Here is a 15,484-nt window from a genome sequence, read left to right on the forward strand (position 1 = left end):
ATCTGTCCCCAAAATTCCCACAAAAAAATAAGAGACATATCTGATCATGTCTCAAAATGCAATGAAGGTATGAAATTATGTTATTTTCAAATACAATCTCCTTTTGGGCTTAGTTGTGGTCAATTTGAGGTGGACAAATTATTATTATCCAACACCCAAACATTCGTTCCGACAAAAATCGGACTTTAGCTGAATCTAGTTGCCTACAGATGTAGCTGCCGGACACATGAACATTAGCAAGATCCTGTGGCTCATGCTCATGGTTGGCGCGCACTGTCACTCATCATCGCTCAAGGCGGTAAGAAGTCTGCATGCCTATGGTTCCGTACATTCCACGCATTATCTCTCACGCCACGGAAGGAAAGTCTATACCATCCCACGCGCTCATGTTCCCAACCCGCTCCACACTCTTTCTCTATCATAGCGCTCACCCTCGCATGGACCTCTGAGCGGTGTAAAGACTGAGCTCGCCAGTTCACCTAACACAATGTTGTATGGATTATCTTCCATTGTAGTAGGGAGTAGCGAGAGATATATGTGGTTGGAACGCGGAGCGAGGTGGAGTACTGGACGGGTTACAGCAGTAGCCTAAAAATCGGGCGGCTGGGGGTTCCATTCAACTGGGCTTTTCTGATGCCTGTGGATCTCGTAGGGCTCAGTTCGCTTCACCTCTGTGACCATGCTTTACTTCCAGCTGGTGATCATGGCTGGGACTGTCATGTTGGCATACTACTTTGAGTACACCGACACTTTCAACGTGCACGTCCAAGGGTTTTTCTGCTATGACAATGCCTACACCAAGCCCTACCATGGACCCGAGGCGTCCAGCGCTGTACCTCCTGCCATACTTTACGCAGTGGTCTGCGGATTGCCGTTGCTTTTGGTGAGTTTTGGAAAATGGTCAAATATTTGGATAAGGAAGGCATAAACTAATGGACACACCAACTGCATAGGGATGAACCACACAAATGTCCAACTTTAGGTTACAACAGTAGCAGTTGAACAGGTCTCCATTGGGAAAGAGGTATTCAGACCTCAATGGTGCAATTTGTCTAGGTAAACATAAAATATGTGTTTTTCTACATTGGTAATGAATCGACGGAAATTAGTCGTGCCAACCATATATCTTATTGATAAGACATACAATATATCCCCGTTGCTTTTACATGGCTGATACTGTGTAGCACCCGCTGTACTCTACCCTTTTGACAGTCCCCCTGGATGTTTTCAGGTGTTTCATTACATGTAACTTTCTACTGTGCAAAAACTGGTTGAATCAACGTTGTTTCCACGTCATTTCAACAACAAAAATATATGTGATTAAGTTGAATCAATGCGGAAAACTAACTGGATTTGCAAAAAGTGGTGCTGAGTTATTAGTGCTTTTTGAGGTCGGTTTGGTTCAATTATTTAAAAAATATATATAACGGTTTTCAATTTCGGTTTTGATCGTTTTTTTAATACATTAAATGCACTATACATTTTGTGGGTTGAATGCTGTAACAACACAGTATACAACAATTAATAAAAGCCCCATGATGGTAGTGTGCCCCATGATGGTAGTGACTGCCCATTACTGCTTATCACTTATTAAACATAGTTTATTCATATGACAGTACTTTAATAAAATATTTCAGTTGTTATATACAAGGGTTAGAATGGTTCAGGGAACATAACCTAAAACTGGAAAAGAACAAAATTATTTGAGGAACAAAACACAAACCGGAAGCGATCTATACTGTTCCGAAAGAGTAACATTATATTAAAAGCATGGGAACCGCTTAAACGTTATTTAACGTGCCGTGCATTTATTTCCAATCCCATAAAAATAGCAACAAAGAGCCTATGCAAAGCCCTCACTCTGTCACTCAGAAACGTATTCCAGCGTCTGCCTGCCAGCTGGAAATCTTGTGCCAGGGGGTGTGTAGGCTACATGCCCCTCCCCTCCGAAGCACACAGTAGGTTACTGTTGCCTGCTGATGACACTACAAGCGTGATTCAGAAATTAGGGAGAAATGTTTAAAATAATTCATTCACTTTTTAAGTGCTAGTTAAGGATACTGTAGTTATCACGTTTCATATTGAGTTTATTAACTACAAAAAGGTAAGATGTGATTTTAGTTATTGTGCTGCACTCACAAGCTTGTTAACGACAGTAGCTAGCTAGCTAGCTAACGTTTGCTCTGGTCCAACGTTAAACCAACTCGGAAGTTCAAAGACATTCAAAGTTCCTCCATAGAAGCCGCTCCTGCTTAGGTATATTCTGTGGGCCAAATTCAGATAATGCATGTCATCACAAAATGCCCAGCGCTTCAAGGCAAGCTTCCTCTATCCTCTCTCGCCCTCTCCTCACCTACACAATTTCAGTTGAATCTTGCGCCCTACACTAACTGGCAGTGTGTTCATTTATCTTTCATTATGATTAAACCATGCTGTTACGGAAAAATGTAATAAGCTCTTAATGCTCCACAGCATCCTGCTCTATCCACACTGATTGGTGAAGTAATTTAATGTTGAGCTAAATGTAAAAAAAAAATATTTAAAAAAGGAACAGAAAGGAATGATATAAACCGGTACTTTTTGGTTGTTCTAACCGGTTCAGAACTTTATTTTGCTGTCGGAACAGTGGAACAGAATGAAAAATATTATGGTTTTGTTCAGAACCAAACGATTGGTTCTATACACTGAACAAAAATATAAACGCAAGATGTAAAGTGTTGGTCCCATGTTTCATGAGCTGATATAAAAGATACCAGAAATATTCCATATGCACAAAAATATTATTTATCTCATATTTTGTGCACAAATTTGTTTACATCCCTGTTAGCTTTTGCCAAGATAATCCATCCACCTGACAGGCATGGCATATCAAGAAGCTGATTAAACAGCATGATCATTACACAGGTGCACTTTGTGCTGGGGACAATAAAAGGCTACTCTAAAATGTGCAGTTTTGTCACACAACACAATGCCACAGATGTCTCAAGTTTTGAAGGAGCATGCAATTGGCATGCTGACTGCAGGATAATTGAATATTAATTTCTCTACCATAAGCTGCCTCCAATGTCGTTTTAGAGAATTTGGCAGTACTTCCAACTGTTCTCACAACCGCAGACCACGTGTGTGGGCGAGAGGTTTGCTGATGTCAACATTGTGAACAGAGTGCTCCATGGTGGCGGTGGGGTTATGGTATGGGCAGGCATAAGCTATGGACAACAAACACAATTGCATTTTATGGCAATTTCAATGCACAGAGATACTGTGACGAGATCCCGAGGCCCATTGTTGTGCAATTCATCCACTGCCATCACCTCGTGTTTCAGCATGATAATGCATGGCCCCAAGGATCTGTACACAATTCCTGCAAGCTGAAAATGTCCCAGTTCTTCCATGTTCTGCATAATCACCAGACATGTCACCCATTGAGCATGTTTGGGATGCTCTGGATCAACGTGTATGACAGCATGTTCCAGTTCCCGCCAATATCCAGTAACTTTGCTGTGACCAACAGATGCATATCTGTATTCCCAGTCATGTGAAATCCATAGATTAGGGCCCAATGAATTTATTTCAATTTCCTGATTTCCTTATATGAGCTGTAACTGAAATTGTTGCATGTTGCGTTTATATTTTATTTCAGATCATTTTGGTTCCAACTCCTGGTTGTGTACATTACATTTGCTTTATTTGATTACTTTATTATTTAATTCCAAATCATCATCATCTCTCTAGAGCTGCTGCCAAAATCACTATTTTAGTAATTCTTCAAAGTAAATAAGGCATACTTTTATGACTGCTGAATACCAACTATCAATTACTTAGATAATGTATTTTCAAGTATAGATACCTCATGAAGCAACCCCTCTCTATCACACATTCTTCTCTCTCCTCTCTGTCTGGCCCACACTAACCTAATGTAACAGGAATAAAAAAAAACACATACTGGACAAGTAGGTGCTCAATGGATTATGTAGTTAATTACCATGTTTTCTGAGCTAAACTATGTCGAATTTTGGTCTTTTGGAAACTACAACTCCCTACTATATTGCACAGTTCGGGATTGATCTGATTTATCTCTAAAGAAACTGCAATGTGCGCATTGAGGTTACATAATAGAAACAATTGAAATGGAATTCAAATAATTTTGCCTAATTTATTTCAGTCAATTAGTTGTTTAAATAACAAAAAGTAACCAACTTTTCAGTGAATCACTCAGCACTAGCAAAAAGTCATTAAAGTAAGGGCATTTCATCCTTTTTTTACACAACTTTTTACCTAAATCCAATGACATGGTGAATTTTTTATTTTATTTCACGTTGAATTAACGTTAGTTGACAACTTAACCAAAGGTAAACGTGCCAAGTGGGTAATTTCGCATATAAATAAATGGACGTCTGTGCATGAAGAAGATGTCCGAAAGGAATAATGAAGTCACCATATGTCACGTCCTGGCCAGTATAAGGGTTAATTGTTATTGTAGTTTGGTCAGGACGTGGCAGAGGGTATTTGTTTTATGTGGTTCAGGGTGGTGTGTTAGTTAGGAGGGCGTTTGATTTATTATTTCCGGGTTTTGAGTTATGGTCTATGTTTATGTATTTCTATGTGTAGTCTAGTAAGTGTGTTTCTATGTTGAGTTAATTGGGGTGGACTTCCAATTGAAGGCAGCTGTTTGGTGTTGCCTTTGATTGGAAGTCCTATATTAGTTGGGTGTGTTTGTCTGTGTATTTGTGGGAGATTGTTCTTGGATTGCTGTGTTGCCTTCAAGACTGTTATTTTGTCGTTCATCGTATTATTATTTTTGTATACGTGTTTGTTTGGTTTTTTCCTTCTTTTCCCGTAAATAAAGAAGATAAGTATACATGTCCCTGCTGCGTTTTGGTCCTCCGTTTCTAACGACAACCGTGACACCATATGGCCAAATAGAACTACTAGGCATAATGTAACTGTTAATAATCATGCAGGTACTGTACTCTGCTATTTTTGGATTCAGGCTTAAAAAACAGCTAGATGCATTGGGTAACAAGGATAATAAGTATAATTATTTGCCATTGCCTATTTGCACTGCCATTTGCCAAACCTATCTGGTTTATTTGTGAAAAACACAGACAAACCCTGTCTATGAATTTACCCATATTCTTACACTTATCTCTTTGTATCTGTCAAGATATGGTCCATTTGTCAAGATGTGGTCATCTTTAGTGGTCTCCTGAGTCTGTTAGCTTACAGGGTCGTTCCATGTCATTTCAGCAAGCCTGAAATAGTTTCTGTAGTTAGAAACATAAGATTATCACTCCTGCAACATTATTTAGTTGAAATATAATTTGATCTCTGAGAAATTAAGCTAATTGATTGAAGAAAATGTAGTATATTTCAGAAGAACAGAATAGCATACTCGGAGTTTTCCTTATGTTAGGTCCAGATCTGGCTATGCCAAATGGCTGTGGGCTACAATAGTTAATTTAGCAGACAAGATTGGCATTTTTTAATAGTATGAAGAATACAATTGAACAAAGCTGAATAAAATAGAAAGGATATTTTCTCCAAACGATTTGAGGGAGTGTGCACATACAGCTATTCTGTGTTGAGCGGTTAACAAAGAAATAGGTATTCCAGATGCTTAATTTAGTTATTAATGTAACTTTAGTTTTTATACAAACGTTGGGCTATATGTTTTGATTTTTAATACCTTGTAAAGCTGCATGATATGACTCTAAAGATGAATCGAAAAAAGTTGCTTGAAGACATCAGTTCTGCTTTGTTTTTTGCGCAGGCTGTACACACTAGATCAGTCACTCATTCACAATTTGACAAGCACTTGATAATGCCTAGAATTTAACGGCAGCATCCCCTTTGTGTGGGCGTAATGCACCCTTAAAAAATCCATGCCTTTTGCAACCAGTGGCCTGTGTGCCCTTCTCCCTGAGTGCTGAGCGCTCCGAATTACCTCTCACTCTCATGACTCTCCATCACGTGATCGGGTCTTTCTCACAGGCTACAAGTGAAAACAGACACATTGGGGACGCAATTGCGAGTGTCCTTATCCAATTCCCGAGTTGTAATTGAAGATATTGCAATGCGCACACGGTAGTAGGCTATAAGCGCGAATGTTCCATTATCACATTTTTATGCTTTTATTATAAAAGCGCATTTTTATGGTGAAAATGATCTTCCCCAAACTTGAAACTCACATGCTGCTTATGTATGCCAGTTAGGTTCTGCACCACTTGTAAAGAGGATTAATGTGCTTAATTTTATGAAGTTATTTGGCCACTTTAGTTGTGATACAAACCTTATCAAAACATACAGGCCTATGGGCTAGGCTACATGAGGTGTGCGACTAATTCGAAAAAGTCACAAAAAAAGGCATTGTTTCTTATGCTGGGCATCATTCACAAGTGATAGGCTAATATTGTCACCCATCAGACTATTCTTGATTTAATCTTGTCTTTACATATACTAAATCATATATGTGTGAAATTTGTTTTGATTTAGAATGGACCATTATCATGCACCTGTATCGAAATAGGGGCAGCGGGAATAAAAGTAATCTATGCACTTAAATAGCGAATGGAGGATGTTTTTCGCGTGGTTCAGTTAAACAAAGTTTACATTTAAAAAAAATGTAAAAACATTTTATGCCAGCCAGATAGGCTATACTTCTGTTGTAAATATAAGCAATGTGCTTGTTATTAGGAAAGTTGAGAAATACATATACAGTGAGGGAAAAAAGTATTTCATCCCCTGCTGATTTTGTACATTTGCCCACTGACAAAGAAATGATCAGTCTATAATTGTAATGGTAGGTTTATTTGAACAGAATAACAACAAATAAATCCAGAAAAACGCATGTCAAAAATGTTATAAATTGATTTTCATTTTAATGAGGGAAATAAGTATTTGATCCCCTCTCAATCAGAAAGATTTCTGGCTCCCAGGTGTCTTTTATACAGGTAACGAGCTGAGATTAGGAGCACACTCTTAAAGGGAGTGCTCCTAATCTCAGCTTGTTACCTGTATAAAAGACACCTGTCCACAGAAGCAATCAATCAATCAGATTCCAAACTCTCCACCATGGCCAAGACCAAAGAGCTCTCCAAGGATGTCAGGGACAAGATTGTAGACCTACACAAGGCTGGAATGGGCTACAAGACCATCGCCAAGCAGCTTGGTGAGAAGGTGACAACAGTTGGTGTGATTATTTGCAAATGGAAGAAACACAAAAGAACTGTCAATCTCCCTCGGCCTGGGGCTCCATGCAAGATCTCACCTCGTGGAGTTGCAATGATCATGTGAACGGTGAGGAATCAGCCCAGAACTACACGGGAGGATCTTGTCAATCATCTCAAGGCAGCTGGGACCATAGTCACCAAGAAAACAATTGGTAACACACTACGCCATGAAGGACTGAAATCCTGCAGCGCCCGCAAGGTCCCCCTGCTCAAGAAAGCACATATACATGCCCGTCTGAAGTTTGCCAATGAACATATGAATGATTCAGAGGACAACTGGGTGAAAGTGTTGTGGTCAGATGAGACCAAAATGAAGCTCTTTGGCATCAACTCAACTCGCCGTGTTTGGAGGAGGAGGAATGCTGCCTATGACCCCAAGAACACCATCCCCACCGTCAAACATGGAGGTGGAAACATTATGCTTTGGGGGTGTTTTTCTGCTAAGGGGACAGCACAACTTCACCGCATCAAAGGGACGATGGACGGGGCCATGTACCGTCAAATCTTGGGTGAGAACCTCCTTCCCTCAGCCAGGGCATTGAAAATGGGTCGTGGATGGGTATTCCAACATGACAATGACCCAAAACACATGGCCAAGGCAACAAAGGAGTGGCTCAAGAAGAAGCACATTAAGGTCCTGGAGTGGCCTAGCCAGTCTCCAGACCTTAATCCCATAGAAAATCTGTGGAGGGAGCTAAAGGTTTTAGTTGCCAAACGTCAGCCTCGAAACCTTAATGACTTGGAGAAGATCTGCAAAGAGGAGTGGGACAAAATCCCTCCTGAGATGTGTGCAAACCTGGTGGCCAACTAAAAGAAACGTCTGACCTCTGTGATTGCCAACAAGGTTTTTGCCACCAAGTAGTAAGTCATGTTTTGCAGAGGGGTCAAATACTTATTTCCCTCATTTAAAATGCAAATCAATTTATAACATTTTTGACATGCGTTTTTCTGGATTTTTTTCTTGTTGTTCTGTCTCTCACTGTTCAAATAAACCTACCATTAAAATTATAGACTGATCATTTCTTTGTCAGTGGGCAAACGTACAAAATCATCAGGGGATCAAATACTTTTTTCCCTCACTGTAGTAGGCCTAGCCTAGAAAGCTGATGGGATCCGCCTCTTTTTTTTTCTCGTGCATTTACATAGCCTGTAGAAATGTTGCTCAATATGAGCTCATGGGCTCTCATGAAGTGTTTGATTCAATTTTATAGTACATTTGCATTAATGTCAGAGTGATTACAGGGACAATAGTGCCGAGTACCAGGCAGTTAGCAAGTTTGGTAGGCTACTAATGACCAGCATCAGAGCTTGGATATCAAGTCAACTTTGAATAAGATCGTAATTGAAACTGTACAGCCTACCTGTGCTGGAGGACATCTGCAAAATGGTGCTGGCAGGCTTAAATAAGGAAATTAATGTAAAATCAATTGCAAGTTGTTGATCTTTTTGTTTGCTTTCACAATTTACCATAAGTTGTAAAAAACTAGTTCTTAAGTAGATTTCTGACCAGATACGTTTTTGCTTTTGCCTGAGTAGTTTCTAAAGAGGGTTACTTTTACTTGAGTAAATTACAATCTAAGTAAGATACTTTTACTTAAGGTCAAACGTAATATCAGAGCTCTGACTTTGTGATAGACTGAGTCAGGGCAGGCTTTAGGTCAGTCCTTACCTCATCTCCCCCTCTCCCAAACTGAGTCTGACTACCCTGCACCTCTGTGCCGTTAAGCACTTCTATCCAACTGTCTCATTACTGTCACTCATCTCGCAAACCGCTCCTCCAGACCCATCCATTCCCATTCATTCCCCCAGAGTTGTTACCTTTGAGAAGGAAGGGGAGAGAATTTTTTTTGATCCATACCAATATAGGATTAGTTTTTATTGCAAATAGATAGGGAACAGCGAAGAGGTTCATAAAAAATTAAGCTTTTACTCAACTGCACTGAGATCTGAGCTTTGGACAAATTTACAGAGGTAGAGAGCTAGATTAAAAAGCATGATTCAACACCTCAATATGTAGTATTGCAGATTTTAACTAGCTAGCAAGAGCAAGCCATGGCTTGTCGAGTGGTCACCTTTCTCTGGGCCATGAAGTACTGCCATGGTTTTGGTCGGCTACTGATTGTCAGTAGCTATGGTCTTACATATTGTTGTGAACTCGAGTCCTTTTCAACCCTGCACCTAAGGACTTTTGTCTAATGACCTTTGAGTTGAGTGCACCAGTCCTTGACTCTGTGGGTTCCTATCGTGGGTGGGCAGCGATGGATGTTACACCATTAGATGGGACAGTCCAACTCCCGAATCCTAGGCAGAGGAGAATCAGTAATGGTTGAAGCCTGGCACAGTCCAACCCCCGAATCCTTGACAGACGAGAATCAGAAACATCCACTGAAGAGTGTCTCACCCCTAGCCTTCCCCTAGACTTCCCCGGACATCCCTTATGGCCCTATGTAATGTTGAGGGGGAATTTATGATGAGCGGATATTGACGGACCCAGCTATCAATAAAACAGTAGCAGCATGACCATTAAGACGCATTTCTCCACACCATAACTTGATCAATGAAAGGTTGGCCTTGCCTGATACCAAGGCCTCTTAGATTCCCTCTCCCAATCACTATTATTATCTGCTATGTTCTGGGGAATTGTGTTCGATAATGGGCTAGGATGGATGAGACTACTAACAGGTCATAATCTCACACTCCACTAGACACGTAATGGTAGCCATTATTATCATACCTCTCCAGAAGCTGTTCAGGGGTGCACTGAAAAGCGAACAAATTCTCTCCTGCACCCTGAGGGTTATGGTGGTGTACATCCATTTACTTAAATTGACAATGGCTAAGGGTGCTAGCTTTGCTGCAAGGTTGCTAACTTACAAAGAGAGTCTTACAAAGAGAGTATAGAAACGAGGACAGGAATCAGGCCTCATTTGTGAACGTGTTATAAACACAAACACACGTAATACATAGATTATACATGTTCTGAGCTATAAAGGGTATTTCTTTGGTGTTTTAGGGGATGGTGCTCCTTGAACTGAAGTCTCACAACATGAGGGTGACGAGCCGTTGTAAACATTGACTTTACGATCAAACAGTTTTTGATTCATAACCACAGGTCCTCACTACTCTGTCTTGTCCTGACCCACAGCAGTAACTCACAGCTGTAAGAATTAAACCCAGCAGGAGAAATCGATGTGTGTGTGGAGAGCTGTCTCCACACACACACACACACACACACACACACACACAGACACACACACAGACACACACACAGACACACAGACACACAGACAGACACACAGACAGACAGACAGACAGACAGACAGACAGACAGACAGACAGACAGACAGACAGACAGACAGACAGACAGACAGACAGACAGACATGCAGGCTGACACACTGACAATTCGGACAAGGACTACTCAAGCTGAATCAAAGGAGATGGCCCAGTTATCCACTGTGCCATCTGTCTGTCTGTCTTAACAAAGGAGTTATGAGACTAAAAGTGGAACTAGACAGGCATATTTGGTTGTTGGAGAGAATATAGTTGAAAGCGGCAATCTGCAATTGCTGCATACATTTTTGGACTTATAAATTAATGATGTGTACCCAATGATTCATGAAGAATACAACTTATTAATAGCTCATGAGCTTAGTTCAACTCTCACGAGCTTAGTTCAACTGTCCAATATAAGCTTGTTTTACTCCATTGTTTGTAAACAATGTACACTGAACAAAAATATAAACGCATGATATAAAGTGTTGGTCCCATGTTTCATGAGCTGAAATACAGTGGTGGAAAAGTACCCAATTGTCATACTTGAGTAAAAATGTAGATACCTTAATAGAAAGTTACCCAGTAAAATCACCCAGTAAAATACTATTTTTTGAGTAAAAGTCTAAAAGTATTCGGTTATAAATACACTTAAGTATCAAAAGTAAATGTAATTGCTAAAATATACTTAAGTATCAAAAGTAAAAATATACATCATTTCAAATTCCTTCTTTTAAGCAAAGCAGACATCATTTTGTATTTTTTTTTTAATGTATGGATAGCCAGGGGCACACTCCCAACACTCAGACATCATTTACAAAAGATGCATTTGTGTTTAGTGAGTCCGCCGGATCAGAGGCAGAAAAGATGACCATGTGTTGTCTTGATAAGTGTGTGAATTGGTGAATTTTTCTGTCCTGCTAAGCATTCAAAATGTAACGAGTACTTTTGGTGTCAGGTGAAATGTATGCAGTAAAAATTACATTATATTCTTTAGGAATGTAGTGAAGTAGAAAAGTAGAAAAATATAAATAGTAAAGTACAGATATCCCAAAAAACAACTTAAGTAGTACTTTAAAGCATTTTTACTTCAGTACTTTACACCACTGCTGAAATAAAAGATCCCAGAAATGTTCCATACACCCAAAAATTGTATTTTTCTCAAATTTTGTGCACAATTTTTTTTACATCCCTGTAAGTGAGTATTTCTCCTTTGCCAAGATAGGTGTGGTATATTGTCACGGGCGTCGTATTGGACCAAAACGCAGCGGGAATGTGTATGCTCATTATCTTCTTTTATTGAAGAAACTAAACAAAAAAACACACAAACAAAAAGAACGACGAAAAACAGTCCTGTCAGGTGCAACAAACACTAAACAGGAAACAACTACCCACAAATCCCATAGAAAAAACACCCCTACTAAATAGGACCTTCAATTAGAGGCAACGAGGAACAGCTGCCTCCAATTGAAGGACAAAACAATAAACTAGACATAGAAATAGAAAAAATAGAAAATAGAACATAGAAATACAAAACATAGAACACAACCCAAAAACCCCGACAACACAAAACAAACACACCCCTGCCACATCCTGACCAAACTACAATAACAAATAGCCTCTTTTACTGGTCAGGACGTGACATATATTTGCCAAGACAGGTGTGGTATATCAAGTAGCTGATTAAACAGCATGATCATTACACAGGTGCACCTTGTGCTGGGGACAATAAAAGACCACTCTAAATGTGCAGTTTTGTCACACAACACAATGGCACAGATGTCTCAAGTTTTGAGGGAGCATGCAATTGGCATGCTGACTTCAGGAATGTCCATCAGAACTGTTGCCAGAGAACTGAATGTTTATTTCTCTACCATAAGCCGCCTTCAACGGCGTCTTAGAGAATTTGGTAGTACTCCCAACCGGCCTCACAACTGAAGATCACATGTATGGTGACGTGTGGGCAGCGGTATGCTGATGTCAACGTTGTGAACAGAGTGCCTCATGGTGGTGGTGGGGTTATGTTATGGCCAGGTATTGTCTATGGACAATGAACACAAATGCATTTTATTGATGGCAATTTGAATGCACAGAGATACCGTGACGAGATCCTGAGGCCCTTGTCATGCCATTCATCCGTCACCTCATGTTTCAGCATAATAATGCACGGCCCATGTCGCAAGGATCTGTACACATTTCCTGGTGGTCACACCAGAAACTGACTGCTTTTCTGAGCCACACCCCTACTTAAAAAAAACTATATAGCCTCAATACATCCCCAGCTTTTATAATTGTTTGAACAGCAGATTGCCCCTTTAAAGTTCATTAACATAATGAAAGGTTTTAATCCAGACAGTTATGTTATAGCTTTATATATATGCATATGCAAACTGTATACAGTTTGTATAGTAGTGTGTATTACTATATTTAGTAGCCTCAAGCATCCTGACATGTACTGTACCTCTCCCCAACTCATCAACCAATATATTGGTTGCAATCACTTTGCTCTCATTGTAGCCTTGATAGAACCAGGAAAATCTCAGGGCCCTCCAAACCATTGTAATGATCATTATTGAGTAGTGATTTGACATCCATCATCCACAAAGTGAAAAAGTCAATGCCTGCTATTTATTAATGTCATGGTATTATTTATTTTCATACCATAACATGTATAGCATAATGGGAAGGGACACATTAGCTCTACACATTGTGCACTGCTTTTGACATCATCAGGACATCAGTCTCTCTCCATGTCCAGCAGAGTATGTCCACATTGATTAAAACCCACATGAACACACCCATGCATCTACTCAATCATGCAGACACAATCATTTGGACACACACGCACACACACACACACACACACACACACACACACACACACACACACACACACACTTATAACTTCCCCTTGGTTGTTGGACAACAATTCTCTTTTTCCTTTTGATGGATGATTTCATTAAAACCGGAGCTATGTGAACCTGTCATTACTAGTACAGTCTCCACACATACAGTGAACTTACTTCCTCCCCCCCTCCTTCAGCTTCCAGCTTTATTTATACTGTGCATCATCTGTTTAAAGCACTTCAGGCCCCTGGGATTGGATCTCAGGATGCTTAAAGATAGATCCGGGCATTTATTAATCTACGGTGCTGCGTTGTGAGATTTTCCACTTGACGCGCTGCTTTAAAAGAGATCATGAATCATTTGACTCCAGGAGGTGGACTCACTTTACCAGGGTGATTTATGTAAGTGAGATTTTCGGGGGAGTTTGTCTCTTTCCCTAATCTGAAAATTGTGAAAGACTGAATTTGGGTCATCATTGGTAGTCACAAAACTTAATTTCAAGTGGAAATGTTTATTTGTAATTCTTTAAATGGATCATGTGGTGTATTGGGAAATGTGTTAAACGAGTTTAGGTGTAAAATGGTTCCAAATAGCCAATGGGATTTGTATGCAGGGGTTGAGTTATTTGAATTAACAAATGACAATGGGGTTTCCGTTCTTGCATTGAAGTGATTGGATTAGGAGATGCAAGGGCAGTACAAGTTCAATGATGTATTGGAGAGTTGGGCTGAAGACACTGAAGAGAGTAGTCGACTGTAATGTGTTCAGGAGAACATTAAATAAATCTGTTCCGTTTATTATAAGTACACTTCGGAGTCTTCAGTAAAAGAACCCAGCATCTTAGGATGCAACAGATCAGTTATCTTTTTACAAGATTCTCCAAGGTATTAGATAACAAATAGTTAATTACTATAGCAGTTGTAGACAGACTTGTCTTTCAGGTTTTTATTTAAGTTTTTATGCTTTGTTCAGTTCTTCAGTGTCTTCACAAGTTCTTCAGAGGCAGACACAATATACTAGTTAATATACTAGTTAAGTTATACAGCAGTTGAGGATATTCCAAAATGTAAAGGTTGTCCAATATGTCCTCTTTGCCGTCTCATGTTAGCACATCATTTTCAGATGTAGCCTAGCTTTGATTGTCCAGGCCAGCTCGGATTGACCACTAGCCGCACAGCTTGAGTAACCTCTATCTAATACTTTGCTCATTTGAAGCTTCAAATGAGCAGTGTAAACAGCAAAGTTTAAAGCCTTCTATGATGTACACACCAGAACCCCGCTGATCCCTTTTATTTGGATTTTTCACCCAATCAGAAGTGTATTTATGAGAGACATATAGTGCGAGTATCAAATTCCACCCAAAGTTGTGCCCTATATCTGGAATGAGGTGTCATCTGTGACAGAACCACAGGTATGGGTTGGTTTCAATACTAGACCAGTGGTTCTCAACTTGTTTTGCTTCGGGACCCAAATTGAACCAGGTTGTCTCAGTCGCGATCCAATATTCACATCACAATGTTTTTGTTGTTGCAAAAATGCAATCTGGAAAACTATTTTAAATTATATATTGATAGTAAATGTATCAGTTATATTACAAGGGAATGAAAGTCCCCACTTTTTCGTTGTCAATAATTCCATTTTGCCTATATTCTTGATGAAGAATGTTAAGCTCACTGCTATGAGACCACAAAATCAACCAAATACGCTAAATAGCGCTGCTAATAACTCTATATTGAAAATACTGTGATTGAAGACATAGTTCAAACTTCAAAGGTTACTTTCTACCTGGTTTTAGTCGTTTAAGTTTAGACTGGAGTATTTTTCATTAAATAAATCTGAAACTCGTGACCCATTTAAAACCTCCCACCAGCACCAGACTAGCTCCCCTCTCCTGGTCTTCTGTCAATCATGATTATCAATCAATCAATCAGTCAAATTTATTCATAAAGCCCTTCTTACATCAGCTGATGTCACAAAGTACTGTACAGAAACCCAGCCTAAAACCCCAAACAGCAAGCAATGCAGGTGTAGAAGCACGGTGGCTAGGAAAAACTCCCTAGAAAGGCCAGAACCTAGGCAGAAACCTAGAGAGGAACCAGACTAGGAGGGGTGGCCAGTCCTCTTCTGGCTGTGCCGG

At 39.8% G+C, this 15,484-nt stretch overlaps 1 protein-coding gene across 1 annotated transcript in view; it reads left to right on the forward strand.

Annotated features, from left to right (window-relative positions):
• The first annotated feature begins 204 nt into the window (after positions 1-204).
• The window catches only part of LOC115156801 (phospholipid phosphatase-related protein type 5-like), a 74,614-nt gene continuing 59,334 nt past the window's right edge, over positions 205-15,484 (forward strand). Inside the window, exon 1 of the mRNA XM_029704502.1 lies at positions 205-883. Within this exon, the coding sequence (XP_029560362.1) occupies positions 680-883 (204 nt within the window). The 5' untranslated portion in view covers positions 205-679. The remainder of the gene's footprint in view (positions 884-15,484) is intronic.

The sequence above is a fragment of the Salmo trutta genome, chromosome 21, assembly GCF_901001165.1.
Source record: "Salmo trutta chromosome 21, fSalTru1.1, whole genome shotgun sequence".
Taxonomy (NCBI): domain Eukaryota; kingdom Metazoa; phylum Chordata; class Actinopteri; order Salmoniformes; family Salmonidae; genus Salmo; species Salmo trutta.